The sequence below is a fragment of the Sinocyclocheilus anshuiensis genome, unplaced genomic scaffold (assembly GCF_001515605.1).
Source record: "Sinocyclocheilus anshuiensis isolate Anshui unplaced genomic scaffold, SAMN03320099.WGS_v1.1 scaffold718, whole genome shotgun sequence".
In the NCBI taxonomy this organism is placed as follows: Eukaryota; Metazoa; Chordata; class Actinopteri; order Cypriniformes; family Cyprinidae; genus Sinocyclocheilus; species Sinocyclocheilus anshuiensis.
This window is the reverse complement of record NW_015546102.1, coordinates 1,478,560-1,501,458: the sequence shown is the minus strand read 5'-3', so window position 1 is coordinate 1,501,458 and position 22,899 is coordinate 1,478,560. Positions and strand designations below refer to the sequence as shown.

The window sequence follows — 22,899 nt, the reverse complement described above, 5'->3', positions numbered from 1 at the left end:
ATTACATATGAGGCTGCTCACGTTTTAAGCAGTCTAAATGCTGTAACTTCTGGATTGCCTCATATTGAAGGGGAAGTATTCAAAGTTCTTTCAAGACTTAGTGGATATTAGCATGTATAACAGTGTATGGAGAAGTGCTAATAATGTAATGCAAACAATGTTTCATTTTGAATAAAAATACACTTCACAAATGGAGCATAAAGCAAAAAATGCAATTTATTATAAAAACATTTATCAACTGATAAGTTAGAAACAAACTAAAAAAAAATGGACAACTCATACATTTCTAATGAACTGAGAAAATATTTATTTACAGTCAAGTGTGAGTTAGATTTGTGAAAACTGTACAGTGTGCAAACAACTGGGAGACTCGTATGCCGGGACAAAAAAAAGCCAAGTCAAGCGGATTAAACCACAGACATGATGTCAGGTTTCAGAGTGACGTCAACGACTTAAGTGGACGAATTCTCTTCATGCATAGTGCTCCCCAGCCTCCAACATCCATAAATACTAAGAAAAGGGGGACCCACCGCCAGATCCAATGTGCTGTTTCATCTCCCATGCAATCATAAAAAAATGTAAATTTGACAAAACTAATCTAACAACCATGTCTCTGATGTTTTTGATTGGCCCATTTAGACCGCCTTCACTTTCACATTGTGGGCAAATCCATTAATGTAGTGCACAGTGCCATTTTCCAAGTGTTTGCCATTGGCCACTACCACTGGCTCAGTCACAGTGGTAATGCCGTTCTGTTTGGGTTTGTCCTCAGTGGAAACAGGTAGTCGCTTTCCCTTCATGTAGGCCTGGATAAAGAAATTGGAGAAGAGGACGAAGAAAAAGGTGCCATAGATCAAGATGAGATGAATGAAGATGGGAACTTGGTATTCACACTTCTCCATGAAATAATACTGAGAGATATGGACAGACACCAGCACAAACTGAATCTGTGGAAAATACAATAGAAAAGAAATTATTATAAATGTTATGCTGTATTTTTTAAGAGAGAAAAAAGGAATAGACTAAATAGAATGTAATGACAATTGCATTAAATTGGAAGACAACGTATAAATTCTCATTTTACTTATTCTCAATGTATATGTACCATTTTGATGAATCACTGATGCAAATACAGTTTACATTAAAACAAAAGTTTACCCAAAAATGAAAATTTGCTGAAAATGTACTCATCCTCAGGCCATCCAATATGTAGGCGAGTTTGTTTCTTCATCAGAACAGTTTTGGAGAGATTACATCACTTGATTTGATAACAGCTGATAAAATCATCACAATAATTCACACGTAATCCACATGACTCCGGTTTGTGAATAAACGGTTTTGTGAAGCAATAAGCTGCTTGTGTGTAATAAACAAATAAATCATTTAAATATTCTAACTTTAAACCGTTGCTTCTGGCTATAATTCATAATCACGCATCATCCACCCATTTTGATCTCTCACATCAAAATCCATTGACACATTTGTTTAGAAATGTTTTGGACGGTTTTCGCTTTAAATGGTGCTTGATCTGTGCATTGACTCAGACAAGATGACTTTTTCACTAGAGAAGGGAATATTATGGATACAAGGAGTCGTATTTTAGGCAAAAACAAATAGTTTAAAGTTAATGATGGATTCTTTTATGACTCAAACACAGCTTTTTGCTTCACATGACGTTAATTGATGGACTGGAGTCATGTGGATTATTGTGATGCTTTAATCAGCTGTTTGAACTCCCATTCTGACGGCACCCATTGGTGATCAAATGATGTAATGCTAAATTTCTCCAAATGAGTCAGTTTTTCAGCAACTTTTCATTATTGGGTGAAGTAGTCCTTTAATTACACAAGTTTTAGAATTTAAATGAGTTAACACTAACCAGTTGGATTGCAGTCAAGTACTTTTTCCACCACAGATACTTCTGGAAGCGCGGCCCTGCAGCAGCCAGACCGTAGTAGGTGTACATGATGACATGGACACATGCGTTCACCATAGGATGAAAACAACCCATGCCACCCGCTGTCGTTTTAACATGAAAATAAATAAATTGAGCAAATGAAACTGGACATCTTTACACTAGTAAACACACTGACCTTATTTATTAACCTAGAAATCTCTTTTTTATATAACAAATTAATGTCACCTAATTCCACAGGCTTCTAAAATGACTAAAAATAGTTTTTTTTGTGTTTTGTTTTTATATGATACACAGTTTTAGTACCGTTTGTGTCACCAATTTATGGCCAATATACAATCAGGGTCTTGAAGCAAAACCAAAACCAACTACTGAAACCAGTGACAGCAGCACTGATAGACTCACCAGGAGTAAGAGTGATGCCCCACCACCAGGTCCAGGGTAAGACAGAATGATGAAAGATATGCAGGAATGTCACCTGACCGTGCTTCTTTCTCAACACAAAAAACACCTGGATCACAGACACAGTTCTTGTTAACTCATGTAACAAATCATCCTGTAGTTATTGAGGAAGCTACTGTACTGTATATTGTGCCTATGCACTTGAAAAATGTACATGATCCTATTCCTACACAACAATGCAACATACAAATTTTAGAGCACTGATAATCATAGCATGAATACTAACAAGATAGGAATAAGATCCTTACCGTATCTAGAAGTTCAATATATTTGGAAAAATAGAACAACCAGGCTGCCCGAACCATCTGAGGATACAATGAGAAACACGATTCGTCACAATATACACTATCGTTCGTTTAGGGGTGGTAAAATTTTAAATGGTTTTGAAATATGTCTCTCTTATGCTCACTAAAGCTGCATTTACCAGTAATACTGCAAAATATTATGATAATTTAAAATATAATTTTAATATATTTTAAAATGTAATTTATTCAGCAGCCATAACTCCAGTCTTTAATGTCACATAATTATTCAGAAATCCTTCTAATATGCTGATTTGGTGCTCAATAAGCATTTCTTATTATTATCAATGTTGCTGCTTAATATTTTCTGAGATTCACAGAAGAACATGAAATAAACTTACTCTGAGAGCTTCAGGACTGCTGGAGTTGTCACAGAGGTCACATCTCCAGGTGTACGTTGTTCCCCAGCCGGACATCAGGAACTGCGTCAGACAGATCAAAAATTATACGGAAGTACAACAATATGGTAACATGGTCTTTTAAAATTGCCATTATTTACTCACCCTCATGTCATTCCAAACCTTTGACTTTCTTCTGTGGAACACAAAAGACGTTTATCAGAATGTCCACACTGATCATCCTCATACAATGAAAGTGAATAGTGACCATAGGCTGTCCAGCTCCAAAAATGACAAAAAGCACCATAAACGTATTATAAAAATGGTAACCCTGTCAGTCTGGATGACACACAAAGTCACCACAAAAGTATACTTTTACGGTGACTATTTGTCATTTTTGGAGCTTGGCAGCAATGGTGACCATTCACTTTTATTATATGGAAGAGACCAGCGTGAAGACTCTGCTAAACATCTCCTTCTGTGATCTACAGAAGAATTACGGTTATAAGGCTCTGTAATGAATGAGGGTGAGTAAAAATACATTTTTGAATCAACTGTATCTTTAATCCTCTAGTGGTTCTCCTCAAACACATCAGTTCTGGTAAAGCTATGAGATGCAGTACCTTAAATTACTCTCCCAAACATGCATTTAAATGAATGAAAGAGTATCCTACCTCATAAACAATGTAGGCGTTGAAGGCCACCATTGAGAAATTATAGACAATCATAGCTGTGTTGAGGTGGAAAGGTTTCCGATTGGCCATGTATCGTGGTCCCACATATAAAACCAAGATCACGTATCCCAGCAAGATGAACGTCATCTGAATGGGACTCTGCATCAGCGGATAATCCCGCACCCTGGCATCTGTGCAAATTACACAGCAACTGATCAGCCACATCAAACAAGCCTTTATTACATCCATCTACAGTAGATTTTGCATTACCAGTGACCGAACTGTAGCGCTTTATACAACAAATGAGTGTAGATTTTTATGTGCATAACACATTAAATACACCAGTGATATTGATGGTTTATGTTCATCTAAAAAGCATAACGCAATAAACTCTTACCAGTTCTTTTCAGAAGATAGTCGTAGAACTTCAAGATGTCTGAAAGCATCTCTTGAAACATCTTGTCTTTATTTCTTCAGACAACCAATAAACTGGAGGACATAAATAAATGTGTTAAAACAAGCTGATCAGACAATAACAATCCAGCTAGTAAAGGCTGGCCTGCCGTTATCAGAAAGACAGTAGAGTAAGAGTCAACAATGACAGCCCAGCAAAAGCAAACAGGAAACAGCTGGCCAAGTGAACCTGAGTGGTACATGATGTTATCAAAGCTGAACTATTACTATTACACTCATACACAGGAAAACAATGGACTATGATGACAAAGCACACTAAACAGACCCTTCACTGCTCTGCCTACACGTCTAATGCATCACCACCTGTGTCATCAGAACATAACAGAACCACCATGAAGGCAGAGGAAGAAAAAATGTAATCTTACTAAATATGATACAACTCTTACTGTTCTCTGAAATCTCATGCTCATAGAATCATACAAAGTTGCTCATAAGTGTTTTTAAACTCTTCACTATGGTATGAGCTCTGAATTCATACAAAACTATGCCTAAAAAGTCCAAGAAAATCTAAGAAAACACTCTAAACTCATTCACGTGGTGATGATGAAGCTTGAGGTCATCTGTACTACCTGGTCTACAATGAATGACTAATAGTGCAACAGTGCAGAGCCAGTCAGTGTCGTAGAATCAGATTAACTCACTAGACAGGAACTGCTAATCAAAACATAAAAATAAATCACAGTCAATCCTATACACAAAAAAAAAAAGAATCATAAACAGAAGCGACACAAAAAATGAAATCCTGACAGATTTGGCCTAAACTGAGCGGATCTAGTGTCTCATCACATTTCCCAGTCAGTCACCTACCCCACAGTCAAACTACCCCAACAAATAATTTGTAAGGACACAGTGAGGGATTCCAATTCATAATACAGCTTATTTAAAAAAACTGAAGTATATTTTGAGTTTACCTTTTGTCTTTCTGTTGATTCAGTCACCCCAGACAAAAATAAATAAATAAATATATCAAAAACAAACTAAAATAATACTGCCCCACAGGGGCAAATAAATGGATGAGAGACCCAGGGAAGCAGTGGAAACAGTCTCTGAACTTTGGTTCTTCCCAGTGTCCTAATCCTTTCTTTCAGTGGCCCTCAACCACAGCAGTTTTCACCAGTGAACTAAATGTGATAAGAGTAAGGAGGAATGTATTCCAGTGGGAGTTTTGCCAAGGCAGTGACAGGCTGTGCTCCCTGCCCAATATAAACCTGAGCAGCAGTTCATTCTAAAGAGACAACACCCGCCTGGTTTCGGGATTGCAACTTGCTTTCATCTGACAGGAACCGCCCTCTAAACTCAATAGTTGGCTCTTGAGAGTGAGGCTGGTCTGTGATTGGCTCTGATACTGGTCAGGTTTTTATTATGCATTGGAAGTAGGCGAGAATGGAGCGGTGACTGTTCAACAATGAAAAGTCTTTTGTTTCCCTTGGGTTACAAATACGGGCCTATCCAGTGAGAGTAAGACCAATACACAAAGACTAGAAATAATAGAAAAATGGGAGAAAATAATAATGATAATGCTAAAAAATAATAGAATATACACAATTAACAATTATCCTAGGTTCATCATTAGCTGGGTATAAAGCAAATAAATAAAATCAAGCATAATGTGTAACGTAGGTATTAAGCAGATTGGGCTTGTTTTAGTATCATTTTTATAATCTTGTGAGTTAGATTTTTTTATATATATTTAGTTTTTTATTAAAATTTTATTTTAAATTTGAGTCATTTTATGTTTTGCCATTTGTATTAGTTTTATATTTCTGTTTAGCTTCATTTTTATTTTAGTAATTTTAGTAGTTTAAACGTGTATAAGTCAAAGTTTGTAAAGTTTGTAAAGTTTTTCATTCAATTTTTTAAAATTTAACATATTTTTTTACATTTGAATTAAGAACGACTACACAAACATTTTTGGGGGCAAATTTACTTAGTAGTCACCCTTTTCTAAGAAAACGATATCTAATATAAAATTAAACGAATCTGTTTACTTTCATGTGTCAAGGTATAACACTTATGGATAATCTGGGCCTTTATTTCAACTTCTAGCTAGATATGCTACATCACAATGAAACACATTTTAAATCTTAACAGCAATTAACAATGACACATATCATACATGTCTATATTATGTGCAAGTCAGTGAGCCCTCCAACTCTGAGACACCATGTGGCACATGTTCTACACAGGGACACTACCAGTCAGTTTCACTGGATTCCTGTAGCACTGGTCTGACCCGTTCCTCAGACGTTGAGGACAGGGTGTGGGATCCGTCAAACTGGCGCACTTCTTGTAGCAGTCCGGGAGGAGGGGAAGAATGACAAAAATCCTGACATGAGTGGGGAGTCTCTGTGCTCAAGCCATTTTCTCACAAAAAGCAGTTTGATAACTGACACACTGAGTGCCGTGACACAACACACTAAAATAAATTAGATTCAATAAATCAATCACACTTCACGTCTACAAAAACACACATTCATACCCAGGTAATCTCATCATTTATCATTTGTGACTAAAATACCCCTGTTCTACAGCAAAAGCTCTCTATTGGTTACAGCAGGTAATTTCCAATATGACAAATTCCACATAACCAACAAGTCCTGATATGGTTATGAAGAGTTTTATGAACTTCCTGTGGTTGGGCACAGACACTGAGCTTTTCAGATCAAGAGATGAGAAAAGATAGTACAGATAAACATCCACTGACATACCTTCATACTTCTCTGGCCATGTATAGACACCTTTCATTAACTCTGTAAACCCTTTTAAATCAAAGCAATTTATTTATATTAATAATAATACTTACAATAATATATATACTTATTCTAAAAACACAACTACTGTAGCTATCAGGTAATGTGCCAAAAATAAATAAATAAATCAGCTAGCAGCCAGTTTGATTCAGTGATTAACCGCAGGACCTGAAGGGGCAAACCTTTGTCAGGGGCAGCATCCTAGCATTCGGTGCTATTAGCATCCCTAATCATTTTGATATAATCCAATAATGATATTACTATATGTTGAGATAATATATGCATGCAGCTTTACTTTATATAAAAGTTTGGGGTCGGTAAGATTTAGATTTAAATGTTTTCTGAGGCTCTTATGCTCAACAAACCTGCATTTATTTGATCAAAGAAATTGTGAAATATTGTTACAATTTGAAATACCATTCCACTTTAACATTTTTTAAAATGGAATTTGTTCCTGTGATGGCAACCCTGAATTTTCAACATCATTACTCCAGTCTTAAGTGTCACATGATCATTCAGAATTCATTCTAATATGCGAATTTGCTGCTTAAGAACTTTTTTCAGGGTATTCTGAAGAACAGCATTTATTTGAAATAGAATTTTTTGTAATATGTGACCCTGGACCACAAAACCAGTCTTAAGTAGCACTGGTATATTTGTATCAATAGCCAAAAATACATTGTATGGGTCAAAATTATCGATTTTTCTTTTATGCCAAAAATCATTAGGATATTAAGTAAAGATCATGTTCCATGAAGATATTTTGTAAATTTCCTACCGTAAATATCAAAACTTCAGTTTTGATTAGTAATATGCATTGCTAAGGACTTTATGTGGACAACTTTAAATGCAGTTTTCTCAGTATTTAGACTTTTTTTGCACCCTTAGATTCCAGATTTTCAAATAGTTGTCAAATATCCAAATATTGTCCTATCACATCAATGGAAAGCTTATTTATTCAGGATGATGTATAAATCTCAATTTCGAAAAACTGACACTGGTTTTGTGGTCCACATTATAAATGTGTTTACGGTCACTTTTGATTAATACAATGCATCCTTGTTGAATAAAAGTATTAATTACTTATATATAAAAAAAAGTAATGATCTTCTGACAGTTGTTCATAAAAGCTGCATGTGTACAGTAATCAGAACAATCGTTAAGTTATAGGCCTGTCCATGTGTGATTTTTTGTCATTGTTATTAGTCACACTCCCACGTGTTACATTCCATACTCTTATCATCACCTTATTCTTCACACCTTACATCTGAGGATCATATGTTATCCTTTTCTTCACTGCACTTCAACCCAACACCTCACTGACCGAGATAAACATGACTATAACGTTTTGCTATCATCTGGTGACCTTTGACCTTAATGACCTTTTCCATCACTTCCCTTCGATTCCCAGTACTATTTATGTTTCAAGTGCAATAACCTAACCTCTACAGACCTCATTACATCAGAAGACCAGTCACAGCAGTTATGGTTATACCTTCGACTCTAAGACACCAAATGTTTACGTAATTATGCAGTAGATGAATTGATCAATTACTACCATCCTATAGATACTCAAAGTAGGTCAATTTTTAGACGTTCTCTAACTTTTAGGCTAACTTTTATCACAACAGTCCTCAACACTCAACTAAACCAAGAATCTAAAGGACATCAACACAGCAATTATGGCCATTTTTAAATTGTAGGTCAAACTGAACAGCTAGTGACCTGGGAGAGTCTGAGAGCACAATTGGTCATACGTGATTCAATTTAAAGAATCAGCTGTCTCTCATTTCTCTCATTACTCTACTGAATAAACCTTTGCTTCTCGTTTCAGCCCTTGTGAGCAAAAACCGAATTAATGTAATTTTGAATTTTGCTTAAATGGATGCATTTTTGGGACTCAGACTGATGACTAGACCTGAAAGGATGATATCCATAACTGCTATGAATTGCTGGTGAGACTTTCAGAAACAGAAAGGTGCTGATCTGCAGAGGGTCCGCATTCATATGCTAATATAGACACATCAGCAGATTCTGAAAAGAAATGATGCTAGATTCCATTTAGTATCAGGCTGGTTCAAAAAAAAACAAAAAAGACAGAAGAGTCCTTTAAATTGTTTTAGCTAATAGTCTGTTAAATGAAAGGGAATAAACACTATCAAAAATAGGGAAATTAGACTGTCTCTTTTGATTGGTGGTTTTAGGTTGTTGATAGTCATATGTCAGCGCTACATCTTTTGATTATTTTGAAATAATTCCATACATAGACACGTGCAAATTAAAGGAGCTCATAAACACCTCTCAAATACTCCTTTGCAGTACTCCTTTTACTCCTTTGCAAAATAAATTTGGATAATAAATCATAGGGCATATTACAAACAAGTTAGATGCATCTTTAAATATTTGTTAAAAACTGATAACTAGGACATTCTATTACTTCCTTCCAAAAAAAAACCATATGTATATATATATAATTTTTTTTTTTGAGTGGGTGCATATCTGACATACCATCTCAGTGGACTTTTTTCTAACAACAACCATTTTAGTTTTTAGATTTTTAGAATTTTAAAATAAAATACACTAAATACACCATTCAAAAGTTTGGGGATGGTACGAGTTTTTTTTTTTTGAATGTTTTTGAAAGAAGTCTCTTATGTTCACCACGGGCCAGGGCTGTATTTATTTGATCAAAAATATAGTAAATACAGTAATATTTTGAATTATTATAAATTAAAATCATATTTTTAAATTATTACAATTTAAATAATGGTTTTCTATTTTAATATATTTTAAAATGTGTTTTATTACTGTGATGGCAAAGCTTAATTTTTTAGCAGCCATTCAGTGCTGCCAACTGCTTTCAATTGAAAGTAGCTAAAACGTCACTAGATGACATCATAACGGCAAATTCACTGATCTATATAAAGATGCATATATCTTTATATTGATATATGATATACTGTTATCCCTATCCCTAACCCAAATCCATAGGCAATGCCACAATACCCAAGGTTATACAATACCAAACCACACAAGATAACATAACCAAAAATCACATGGTCATGTCAATTAGCCCATTACCTTTTTTGTAAAAATACTATCAGTGGGCAAAATAGATCAGTGGGCAAGATGAGAACTTAGATAAGGTTTGTCCAAGAAGTTGCTATATTTGTCCCTAAACGTTTGAAAAAAAAAGTCTCAAAAGGGGCGGGGAAGTCGCTAAATTGGAAACACTGCAGCCATTACTCCAGTCTTCTACATTACTCCACTGTTACATGATACTTCAAAATCCATTCTAATATGCCTAATAAATTAGTGTTGTCTAAAGAACTTATGCAATCCACAGATTTTCTGCACAGCCTCAGATTTGCAACACTTGACTAAATCTAAAATCTTCAATCATCTTATATCAGCTTTTGGGCAGTTTTTGATACTGATGTTTTGGTTAAGAATGACACAACATTGACTGTAGTGCCGGCATCTATCAACGAAAGCACAACCAAAATGAAAAATATCACTAATTGAAACTTCAGTAATACAACACCATGAATGAATAATGAATTTAGGCAGGAGAGCAAAAAGGATGTCTGACGACCACAGCCATAGAAAGCAGACAGATCTCGAGCCACACCTAACTCATTTATGCAACGTCATACTGTGGGTCGAATACATATGTGCTGACAAACAACTATAATCAAAGCTGGTAGACCATCTTGGAGTAGCAACAAACCAGCATTTGTAAGTGGTCAGGCCTGTTTGTGGAACATGGGTTGCTGCTTAGACCAGCTAGAAACCAGACGCCGTGTTCCAGAGCACAGACACCAGCCTAAGCGGTACTTTCCAGAAGGGACGATATTAATCACGTCAATTTCAACGGCAAATTCCTTCCTGCTCTTTTCACCATTTGCTGAATATGAGACACTGCAGCAACTGAACACTCAATGATTTAAAAATGCAGGTCTTCAAGTCTGTAACAAAGCATAATTTAACGCCTCTGTCAACTCTTTAGTCACTTAAACCCAATTCAAATCCATTAGCAATGCCACAATATCCAAGGTTATACAATAAACCACACAAGATAACATAATTAATAGTGCACTAAGTCACATGGTAATGTCAATTAGCCCGTTACTTTTACAAAATACTATTCTGAACTCAGAGAGAGATAACATGAACATGAAAAAAAAAATGTTTTAAATGAATGAATAGACAAAAGGAAAAAAACTAAACATTTTCTGTGTAAAGTGCAACTTGGGTTAGTACAGGTATGTTCTTTCACAGGTCACTACAATTCGCCATCTTCCATGGCAAAAGATTCAACCCATTAAAATGTACTGCTTTGCTGATACAGCATTGTGAAGCCACAAATGTCATCTTACAGAATAAATCACGAATAAGTTTACAACAGACAAACTAAATTCCCACCTGATCAATCGTGCGTCATGACGCAGGAAACGCTCTGAACGTCCGGAAGGTCTGGATTTTTGTATCTATTATGTTTTGAGACGTTTCTTTTAATTTATTATGTCACTTAGTTTGTATCAGGGCATCTATAAAGAGAAGTTTCTGCTGAGAGCCACACAACATGATTCATACGCTCTCAAGATGCGTTATTGAGAACGATGTACATCTCATATGACTTTGATGAGCTTAATGGGATCCGTGTGCTGCTTCTCCTGCATGGTGTAGTGATTGACCACCAGAAGGCGTCGCTGTACTACAGTAAAAAATAAGTCAATTTTCCATCACAGGAATAAATTACATTTTAAATAGAGAACATATATTTTATATTGGAATAATACTTCATAAATAAACTGGTGAGCATAAGAGATCATTCAAAAATTACAATTTCTGTTCAGTGGTTTGATACTTACCCTAGTCAGGATTTTAATTCTATAAATTTTTGCCAGTTAAGTTTGTTTATAGCTCATATGTAAGTTATATTTGTCATTATAAATATATTTTACACCTCATATAGCTAATATACAATTTAGTATGACCTCATGAGATTGCTCATTTTTCTGTCAGCATTTACAAATAAAAACAAACAATCTTTTTATTTAATAATACTTTTTTGTACTTATTTTGTACACTATTGGTGAAAAAGCTGAATTTTCAGCAGCCATTACTCCAGTCTTCAGTGCCACAGGATCATGAACATTTCTAATTATTAAAAACAGCTGCTTAATGTTTTTCTGCAAACCATGACACTTTTTCAGGATTCTTTAATAAAACAAACAAACAAAAAAAAAATCTGAAATCTTTTAATTATACTGTAAATGTCTTTACTGTCACTTTATTTTCATTTAAATGCATCCTTGCTGAATAATAATAATTAAAAAATCTAATCTTAATAATAAAAAAGTATCCTTGTCCTTTGAACGGATTAAACTTTAATTGTATAGTTGGCTCTTACCTCATCTTCATATTGTGTTTTTTTATTTTGTCCATAACAATAAACACAAGTTCCAAAATTGTCAGTGTGTCAGACTTAGGGCCTTGTTTTGTTAATGACACTGAATATTCAAACCTGTTCTAACTCTAAAAATAATTGTTGCTAGACTTCACACAATCTCATTGTCTCTGGTAGTTTCTGCCTCCCAGAGAAACAGCCTTGCAGACCTGTGATATGGATATAGAGCAGGCAGCTCACCTCTCTGGTAATTGAGTTCACAGCTGGTAGCTTTGCCTCAGCAGACTTCTCACCCGGGAGGGAACAAAGGCCATCCTCTTCCCCGGCAAGTCAGAGTGGCTCATCAATAGCACAGACTTAAATAGATGTCGCAATACGTGCCTCAGGTCCAATGGGCTAATTATTGTCAGGGGCTGTAAGCTCTTTAGTGATGGCAACCCACACTGTTCATTTATCCCGCTGCATCATCCTCAGATAGCAGAGCTTCTAAAGGGGCGACTGCGATGTTTCTGCAACTTTCATTTAATGCAGAGCATCATCTCCTACACATTCTCATTGAGAGCTTTCGATGCATGACTGTAATATTATTTGCAGATGTGGGCTGTTATTGATTCTGCCTGGTGTGAACTATTTTCTTGCTATATTTTATGTTGCTGACTATTTATTTAGCAGAAATATACACTGCTCAAAAAAATTAAGAGAACACTTAATCATCACAGTATAACACCAAGTCAATTAAACTTCAGGGATATCAATATACCAAGCATAAGGGATTGTTGTAAATCAGTTTGACCTGCTTTGGTGCAAATGAAAGTGCCAACAGGTGCACTGGAGAGACAACAGCAAGACAACCCCCCAAAAAGGGAATGGTTTTGTAGATGGTGGCCACAGACGGTTGCTCTTTCCTTATCCTTCCTGACTGATTTGTCTCTAGTTTTGTGTTTTTGGTAGGGTCCTTCTCACTACTTACACAGGTAGTCCAGCTCATCCAGGATGGCACATCCATACATGCCATCGCAAGGAGGTTTGGTGTGTGTCCCAGCACAGTCTCAAGAGCATGGAGGAGATACCAGGAGACAGGGCGTTACACGAGGAGAGCCGGACAGGGCCATAGAAGGGCAAGGAAGAACAAGAGGAGCACTGCCAGAGCCCTAAAAAATGATCTCCAGCAGGCTACTGCCCTGTTGAAAAAAAACCAGCATATGCTGGTTAGGTATGTTTCGAAGCATGCCAGCTGGTTTGAGCTGGTCCTTAGTTGGTCATGAACTGGTTTAAGGTGATCATGTGCTGGTCCTGACAAAACATGACTGTTTTAGCAGTGGATCAGTGATGGTCTGGGGAGGAATATCCTTGGAGGGTCGCACGGAGCTCCACTTGTTTGCCAACAGTACCCTTACTGCTGTTAGGTACCAGGATGAAATCCTCAGAGCCATTATCACATCTTATGCTGGTGCAGTGTTCATGGGTTCCTCCTGGTGCATGATAATACCTGGTCTTATGTGGCAGCTTCTGAACGATACAGGCATTAAAGCCATTTAATGGCCCTCATGTTCTCCAGACCAGAATCCAATTGAGAACCTCTGGGAGGTTATGTATCGGAGCATCCAACGCCGCCAAATAGCACCACAGACTGTCCAGGAGCTCACTGATGCCCTGATCCAGGTCTGAAAGGAGATCCCCCAGGACACCATCGGCCATCTCATCAGGAGCATGCCCAGATGTTGTCAGGAGTGCATACAGGCACTTTGGGACCATACACACTACTGATTTACATTATGAGCTGCTGTGATGAAATTCATGAAAGTTGGATCAGCTTGTAATTTAAATTTAACAGGTTCATGATTTTGCCTTCCATTGGCCATTGTCTTATCATTTGTGACCCTGGGCCACATTCATAAGTAGCACAGGTATATTTGTAGCAATTAGCCAACAATATTTTATGGGTCAAAATGATAGATTTTTCTTTTATGCCAAAAATCATTAGGATATTAAGTAAAGATCATGTTCCATGAAGATATTTAGTACATTTTCTACCATAAATATATCAAAACGTAATTTCTGATTAGCAATATGCATTGCTAAGAACTTAATTTGGACAACTTTAAAGGCGATTTTCTTAATATTTTGATTTTTTTGCACCCTCAGATTCCAGATTTTCAAATAGTTGTATCTCAGCCAAATATTGCCCTATCCTAACAATCCATACATCAATGGAAAGCATCAATGGACATCAATGGATTATTTATTCAGCTTTCAGATGATGTATAAATCCCAATTAAAAAAAAAATTAGCCTTATGACTGATTTTGTGGTCCAGGGTCACATTTTATTCTCCACAAAAGATTCTCAACTTCTCTTGAAACGTATATTTCATTCATTGAGATCCAATGTGTGATTTATGTGTTCCTTTATTTTTTTATTTTTTTGAGCAGTGTATTATCAATGTTGAAAACAGTTGGGCTAGTTCACCCAAAAGTGAAAATTTTGTCATCATTTACTCACGCTCATGTCGTTCTAAACCTGTATGTTTCTTTCTTATGTTGAACTTAAAAGAAGATGTTTTGAAGAATGATGGTAATCAAACAGTTTATGGTCCCCATTGTGTGTTCCAAAGAAAGTAAGTCATACAGGTTTTAAAAGACATGAGGGCGAGTAAATTATGAATTATCATGTTTTGGATGAACTTTCCATTTAAATGGATAGTTCACCCAGAAATCAAAATTCTGTCATTATTTACTCACCCTCAAGTTGTTCCACACCTGTAGGAATTTCTTTCTTCTGCTGAATATAAAAAAAGATATTTTGAAGAAGCTGGGTAACCAAACAGTTTCTGGTCCCCATTTTTCACACTATTGAAGTCAATGGGGACCAACAAATGTTTGGTTCTTTAAAATTCTTCAAAATATCTTCTTTTGTGTTCAACATAAGAAAGAAACTTATACAGGTTTGGAACGACATGAGTAAATGATGGCAAAATTTGCATTTTTGTGTGAACTATTCCTTTAATGTTTTTGTGGAAACAGTAGTACAGGTTTTCAGGATTCTTTGAGGAAGTGTTTTGTAAAAACTGCATCTACTTGTAACAATGTATAAATACATACAGAGAGACATGATCATACAAAATCATCTTGGTATGGCAATTAAAAAAATTATGCTTTTAGTATTTACAAAAATAGCATCAGCAAACAAGCAATTCAGAAAATTCGTCATTACAAGAAATATGACAAGCAACCAGCAGGTAGGTCTCTTCAAAGCAGATTACTTCCTTGGCATGATTCAGGCTGAGGAACATGTTTCTGTGAAAGAGTCTTGACTATCTGTGCAAAAAACATCCAGATAGTTCAGTCGGTGATAGCGGACTCCATGCAGGTCTGACTGACAAGAATAATGATTTGATGGGATTGCTGGAGAGGATGAATTCTGTGGTAGAGCAGGAGGGCACAACTCCACATCTGAACAGAATAAAAACAAGCCAGTTCACATACAGGTTCAGGAAGCTAGAAGAAAAACTTGTATAAATGGCAAAACCTCAGATTTGAAATGTTGTTATTAAAACAGTATAGAGGTACATGCTACACAAACAGGATATTGGTGGAATTGTTTATTAATCTAATCACACTAATTCAGTCTGGCTACGGTTTTGTGTTAAAATGTCATATTTACAAATGTACACTTGTGTTTGGCCACACACTTACACATTGAACAGGTTAATGTGCAGGCCTACTGTTATATTCAGCATTGGCAAGCTTTGCTTTGCACATTACTGACACGTTGTGTGAAATAATAGACTAGTAATGTGTGACGAATCAAATTACTGCTCTGAATTATTTAACAATTATTATCTCTATTCACAGCAATACTCCAAACAAAGGCCGCAATTTAGCAACATATAAAACTGATGATCACATTAACAAAACAAATCAGCCAAAATGAAATGCTACTGATGTTCATTCTTTATTTATAGCAGCTTTATATTTCGTTCTCACAAGGAATAGATACATTTCCACCTTTCAAATCAGCATTATCATGGGTATTTATTCAAGATATAATTCAGCTTTACCATCACAGGAATACATGACATTTTAACATATATTAAAATTGAAAACAGTTATTTTAAAGTTTATTAAAATTTCACAATATTACTGTTTTTATAATTTTGGTTAAATAAATGCAGCCTTGGTGAGACTTCTTTATATTGAACTGACCAAAGCAGCACTAAATAGATTTTTCTTTATTCTGTCAATTTTGATTTATCCTGATGCTGCTGTAATATCTTTTTTAAATATATTTTAACAGATATTTTGTTGAGTAAGTATGTTTTGTCTATGGCTCTGAGCCTCTGACTTAATTTTGCTCTCAGTGGTGAAAAAGAATTGGCTTATTGTATGTGCGCCTACTTTCGATGCTTATGTCTCGGGGATGAATTACCAGCTGTTGAATTCACAAAAATACGAGCACCATTGATGTAATTCATTTCAGTTACCATAACATAATTTAATTTTTGTTACATAAGTTCCTCTGTATTATTTTTTCCAGGAAACATACATTTTCAAATTGAATTTTATGCTTAAAGACACTGTACAGTATTGAAGGGCCCAGAGCACAAACAGGAAATGTGTCACTTCTTCTTCTTCACCCGTTAACGTCATTTGTTACCCAACTCTGTGGTGTTAATCCCGCTCACCCCCTGCTCCTTCTGTTGCCATGGATATGCCATCCCTATGGCAACTCGGGGCCTTTGTGGCTGGTCTTGAGTCCTGACGGCGGAGGACTCATTACACATTCCCTTCCAGCTTCAAGTCAAAACGGACAAGCTCATCTGCCTGCCATAGAACAGGAACCTTTGTGAAAATGTGCCACAGCATGGCTTCATAAACACATTAGTGGATCTGATCATCAGTCTTTAACGCATGCACATTAAAGAGACCAAATGAAGAAGATGACCTTTCCATTTCTAATATGGAAGAGATTAAAAACACTGTACTGAAGCAAACCCCTTTAATGTCCCTATTTGAATTAGCTAAATGACACAGTTGTTTACAAAGAGGAACTAAATGGATGAATAAAAAGTGCTTGCCTACAATTTGCTTTGTGCATGTTTATTAGGTTAGAATTAGTGGTGGAGATGTAATGTTCTGGGTCATGTTGATACTAATACACCTCACGATTATACATGGATGCAACAATGGATTTTAGGGCTCAAACACACACTTTTATTCAACAGAGTTCATTTGCCTACAAATGCATGACCCTGTTGGCCATTCAGCATAAAAACTCAAGTACCATGGGTCTGTTAGGCCTGTCCTGGACTTCCTACTCAAATGATTAGTCGCCTTCAATCAGGCCCAAATTAGTTTGAAGGGAACAAGCATGAATCCGACATGGTAACCAGAGCCCAGTGTTTAAAGATGTATGAAGAGCCTTGAGGAGAAAGTAGAGTCTCTGTTAACCCATCTTACTAACAGTGAAACTTTCATACAGTAATCTGCCTTTGTGAGCGCTTGGTGGTTTTGAATGCAGGTTTTGAACGGCGCGTGTGGGTCAGCCAGACGGGGCAGGTGGGGAGTTCCACCTGCTGAATGAATGCGGTCAGTATTGGGGAGTACCATGGGCTGCGGGTGGGTTCAGCCCTGCTCAGCATTGTAGCAGGTTGTATCATCATTGGTGTGTCAAAGGACTGTGATGCAGATGCTGTGGGGGGCATCTTCCTCGGGGCAGGGGGGCTTGGTAAGTAGCATTTCTCTCTGTCTGATAGGCCAAAACTACCATAGATATCTAAAGAGACACATCTGCAGCAATATTTAGAATAGCGGTGGTCTGATACAGGTCTTCCAATGGTTGATTCCATCATTGAATACTGTACATACTTACAATAGTCTTTAATACACAGTAAATTCAATCAATAAAATACAAACCATAAATCTGTTCATTAAAGGGATAGTTCTAAAACTTATAAAAGCATTTATTCACCCTGATGCCATTCCACACATGTACGACTTACCTTTTTCTGTGGAACGTTTTTAAAAGAAGATGTTTAGTATAATATCCAAGCTGCTCTTTTCCGTGAATGGTGTAGATTTTTAGTGAATAATGGCTTCCATTTTAACAAAGCTACTGTAAGCCTCAAAATATAACACTGGAGTTTTCTGGAGCTCCAAAAAGGACAAAAAGCACCTTAAAAGCACTTTTTTAGAGCTTGACAACTCCTAGTCCCCATTCACTTGTATTGTATGGCAAGGAGCAGCTTGGACGTTTTGTAAACTATTCATTGAATTTGCTGTATGAATCTGCACGGTTTTCCAGGTTTTGCTCTACTGCTTCACTGACTATTCCACAGTGCATGTCTCTTTTGCATATCATGCATTTTTAACACTACATCTAATCTCTGCTCCATATCAGCACACTTCCATTTCACACTGTTATGCTTTGCCTTTTTCAACAATGAACCCATATAAAGAGGGATGTTGGAAATGGTTACATGTTTTCTATATGATATAGAGGTATACTGAAGTATCCCCGCAGTCATTCACTGCTGAGGTTCATCAAAAAAGGGACATCCATCATTTGATCCAGGTCTGTAATCCAAGCCACCTGCTTACGATGGTGGGTATGTAATCTACACAGGACCGTGTCACAATAGAGCTGCACAAGACACAAGTAGCCTTTGATCTATTGTTTACTGCTGGAGAAAAGTCAGCATTACCTATATAGGCCCTTGCAGGAGGTGCGTTATGCATTATTATTGATATTAAACCATCATGTCAGATGATCAGGCTGATTGACTGCTCAGAGTAGATGCCATATTTACTGGGATGAAAATGAAAAGGAGGCTTTGAGGCAGTGTTATTTTTTTTATTAACAATAATTTTTATTTTTCTATTAACAAACCATTAACTATGACTTTTGCCTCAATAAACTTCTAATTTGCTTCTTATTGATACTTAGTAAGGTAGTTGTTAAGGTATTGGTATGATTAAGGATGTAGAATATGGTCATGCAGAATATGTGCTTTAATCAGCCAATATGTTAATAATAGGCATGCTAATAAGCAACTTGTTAATAGTGAGAATTGGTCCATATACTAAAGTGTTACCTTTTTTTCATATTAGTATTATTTATATAGTTTTACATCATTTATAGTTAGTATAGAAATAATTATATTATAGTATTTATTAATATAAAATATTAATTCAAACATTTTATTTTCAGTTTTCAACATTTTTTTCCACAATGTTTGTAAATGCAGACTGCATGACTAGGTGCTTGTTTTTAAACACCTGTGGCAATTTGTCTGATTGAATTCAGGTTTAATGATTAAGAGGTGTGTCCCAATACTTTTGTCCATATAGTGTATGTTCAGTATTCTGTTACTAACTATTAAATTCTTGTTTACTGAATCACAATCATATTGTTGGTTTGACTATTCAAACATGGCATAGCAACAGCAATCACAGCCTCACCTTCATTTGCGTCAAATTAAATATCCTCTCTAGCCATACTAAAGTCCACTTCTTGACATTGTCTCATCGAGATATCGCTGTCATGGGTGCATACATGAGCTAGGAGATCTTTACTGGTGCAAGAACAAGTCTCCTGCCAAACAGGGCAGATCGATTGTAGCGCCACACTCTCAAGCATCAACCACCATGATGGATTTATAAGTCAGAGGTGAGTTAGGAAAGAAAGAAAGCAGGAGATTAGAGGACAAAAATGACAAAAAGGAGCTAGAAAGGGAAAATTGTAGGAGGGAGGATACATCAGCAAGTTTGTGCGTCAATTGAGTGGTGCACTCTGCTAAGCCTCTGGCCCTGAACCGGTAAGGTTGTCGGTTCGATTCCAGGGTGGCTAATGTTGCTTATGGGGGAAGTCGTGGCCTAATGGTTAGAGAGTTGGACTCGTAACTCCGGGTGTGTGTTCACGGTGTTTGTTCACTGCTGTGTGTGTGCACTTTGGATGGGATAAATGCAGAGCACTAATTCCGAGTATGGGTCACCATACTTGGCCACATGTCACGTCACTTTCACTTTCACTTTTTCACTTTCACTTTCACGTGGAGAAGGAGCCCTCAGCATGCTGCAATCATGCCTGCCAGTGGCCTCTCATAACAGAAATTGGCCAAAACACAAAGCCAGCAGTGCCTTGTCCTTTTCAAACAGGAATTGATTCACAGCTTGAATAGTAGGTGCATAATCAAAATCCAGCACAGCCCCTGCAGTCTACGGCTGTCTCGCCAGCAGCCTCGGACCTCTGGAAACACAAGGAGACAGACAGGAGAGAAAGAGCTCAGCTGCACACCTTCATTAGCCACAAGGATATAAAATATGTTTTTGGGAAGGCATGTCAAATTAGAGTGGATGGCTTAAAGGGATAGTTCCCCCTAAAATGAAAATACTGTTATCATTTATGCATCTTCATGTCATTCTAAACCCAAGACTTTGGTTTATCCGAAAAAGGTTAAAATAGTGTCATAAAGGAATGCATATGAACTGAGTGATTTAATTTAAGTCTTATGTACACCGTATAAATACTAGTTTTTGAATGGTTTGAAGCAATCGGTTTCCCAAATGAAATGAGTTACATGGTATTATAATGGTAACATACTGTAAAAAAAGGACAGCTGTAAATTAACTGTACATTGCTGGCAACCACAGCTGCCAGTATTTTACCGTTATTTTACAGCACAATTTTTTACAGTGAGAGACTTTGTCGCTTTTTAGACTTTGTATGATTTAATTTAGGTTTTTATTCACATACAAACACAAAGATAAAGTGCATCATATTTGGTGAACATGGAAGCTTGTGTCACATTCTTGCGGCACATTGTGCATCACAATCAAACTTTTGAGCTTTCGTGTTTACCATATGTGATGTGCGCCATGTACTGTATGTGTGTTGATCATATGTCTAAATTAAATCTGTTCATAATATAAAGTAATCGTTTCTCTTCAGAAAACTTTGAAGGCTCGATTCATATGGTTACCTGGACGTTCAGTAGAGGGACAAACACCTCTCAGGTTTCATAAAAAATATCTTAAAGGTATAGTTCAACCAAAAAATGAAAATTCTGTCAATTATTCACCCTCATGTCTTTCTAAACTAATTAGACCTTCTCTCATTTTCAGAACACAAATTAAGATATTTTTGATTAAATCCAAGAGCTTTCTGACCCTGCATAGACAACAACACAACTGAAACTTTCAAGACCCAGAAAGGTGGTAAGGACATCATTAAAATAGTCCATGTGACATCAGTGGTTCTACCGTAATGTTGTGAAGCAATGATTTAATCTCTTCTGGGTCAGTCTCCGCCGCCATTCATGAGAGTACCATGCTGTATGCGCACAAAAAGTATTCCCGTAGCTTCATGACATTACAGTTGAACCATGATGTCACATAGACTATTTTAACGATGTCCTTATTATGTTTCTCAGCCATAAAATGTTTCAGTTGCGCTGCTGTCTATGCAGGGTCAGAAAGCTCTCAGATTTCATCCAAAATATCTAAATTTGTGTTCTGAAGATGAACGAGGGTGGTTTGGAATGGCATGAGGGTGAATAAATTAATGACAGATTTTTCATTTTGGGTGAACTATACCTTTAACTAAAGTCTTGGGGGTAAATGGTGACAGAATTGTTTGTTTTTTAGTGAATTATCTCTTTAAGTCTTTGTAAACTATGCATGAAACATTAGCAGAACCAAAAGCAAGCCTTTTTGTGTCAATTCACCGCTCACAAGTGCTCTGTTTCTTTCTGCTTTCTTAATAATGCTTAAATTGCTGTTCATCAATTTGCTGTGTAATGCAATATGCATGGGGCCTGTCTTTAGTGTGCAGCTCTAGTTCAGGGAGCCATTTAGCAGAGAGAAATGCAGTACTACTCGAGCTGAGTATTTCCCTACTCTACAAAGACCAGCTTGAAGGTTTCATGCAAGTTAGTGCTGGTTTGCTTGTCCATGCTGTCTGATCTGGTTAAGCCTGGTGGGAACATTGAGGCCTTGTCAGCAGGACATGAAGGACGTTGACAACACGGAGTGAGTGATTCAGTCCACATCTGTTATGCTCTGCAGGTCTCCTTATTTCAGTCTACCCATTCATAAGAGCATGGTTCAACTTCCATCACATACTGCCCAATATAGGTGAGACCACATATTATATTTTATAGCGTCCATAACATTTTGAAGTGCATGTCAGGGTTGTGAAAAATTCAGAATTTAGTCATTTTATTTAGTTTAAAACATAAATTATATATATATATATACAGTGGGTACGGAAAGTATTATATATTTTGCTATTGTAGAAAGACTCTAAAAATCACATAATGGGACTAAATAATGTGACTATCTCAGTAGTATTAGCAGCCAAAAAGAATTAAGTGGGGAGATGAGAAATGAGAGAAGTTGCAAGCAGTGTTAAATTGTTACACTGCTGCCTGATAGCAAAGTATTTTACATTCCGTTATTGTTATTAAGGTTTTGACCTTCTTTAGTATTCCTAAATAAATACTGCTTCTGAAGTTCATAGTACATAGTATCAAGTACATAGTGTGATGGGCTCTCATTTGAAAAAAAAAAAAAA

The 22,899-nt window shown here is 36.5% G+C and overlaps 2 protein-coding genes across 4 annotated transcripts in view; one reads left to right on the top strand and one right to left on the bottom strand.

Annotated features, from left to right (window-relative positions):
* Positions 1-301: 301 nt before the first annotated feature.
* elovl1a (ELOVL fatty acid elongase 1a) lies at positions 302-11,603 on the bottom strand. Of its 3 annotated transcripts, none has more exons than XM_016502250.1 (8): positions 11,341-11,603; positions 4,089-4,180; positions 3,692-3,882; positions 3,021-3,101; positions 2,626-2,682; positions 2,321-2,426; positions 1,880-2,019; positions 302-947 (listed from the first exon to the last, which is right to left on the bottom strand). In XM_016502250.1, exons 2-8 carry the CDS (start codon positions 4,147-4,149, stop codon positions 636-638), a joined length of 948 nt encoding a protein of 315 aa, XP_016357736.1. In that variant the 5' UTR covers positions 4,150-4,180; positions 11,341-11,603; the 3' UTR covers positions 302-635. The 3 variants fall into 3 exon arrangements, with proteins under 3 accessions (XP_016357736.1, XP_016357737.1, XP_016357738.1); XM_016502251.1 differs by lacking the exon at positions 11,341-11,603 and adding an exon at positions 5,077-5,369; XM_016502252.1 differs by lacking the exon at positions 11,341-11,603 and adding an exon at positions 4,700-4,720.
* Positions 11,604-17,906: 6,303 nt separating this feature from the next.
* The window catches only part of kncn (kinocilin), a 12,696-nt gene continuing 7,703 nt past the window's right edge, over positions 17,907-22,899 (top strand). Inside the window, exons 1-2 of the mRNA XM_016502165.1 lie at positions 17,907-18,054; positions 22,392-22,460. Of these exons, the coding sequence (XP_016357651.1) occupies positions 17,907-18,054; positions 22,392-22,460 (217 nt within the window). The remainder of the gene's footprint in view (positions 18,055-22,391; positions 22,461-22,899) is intronic.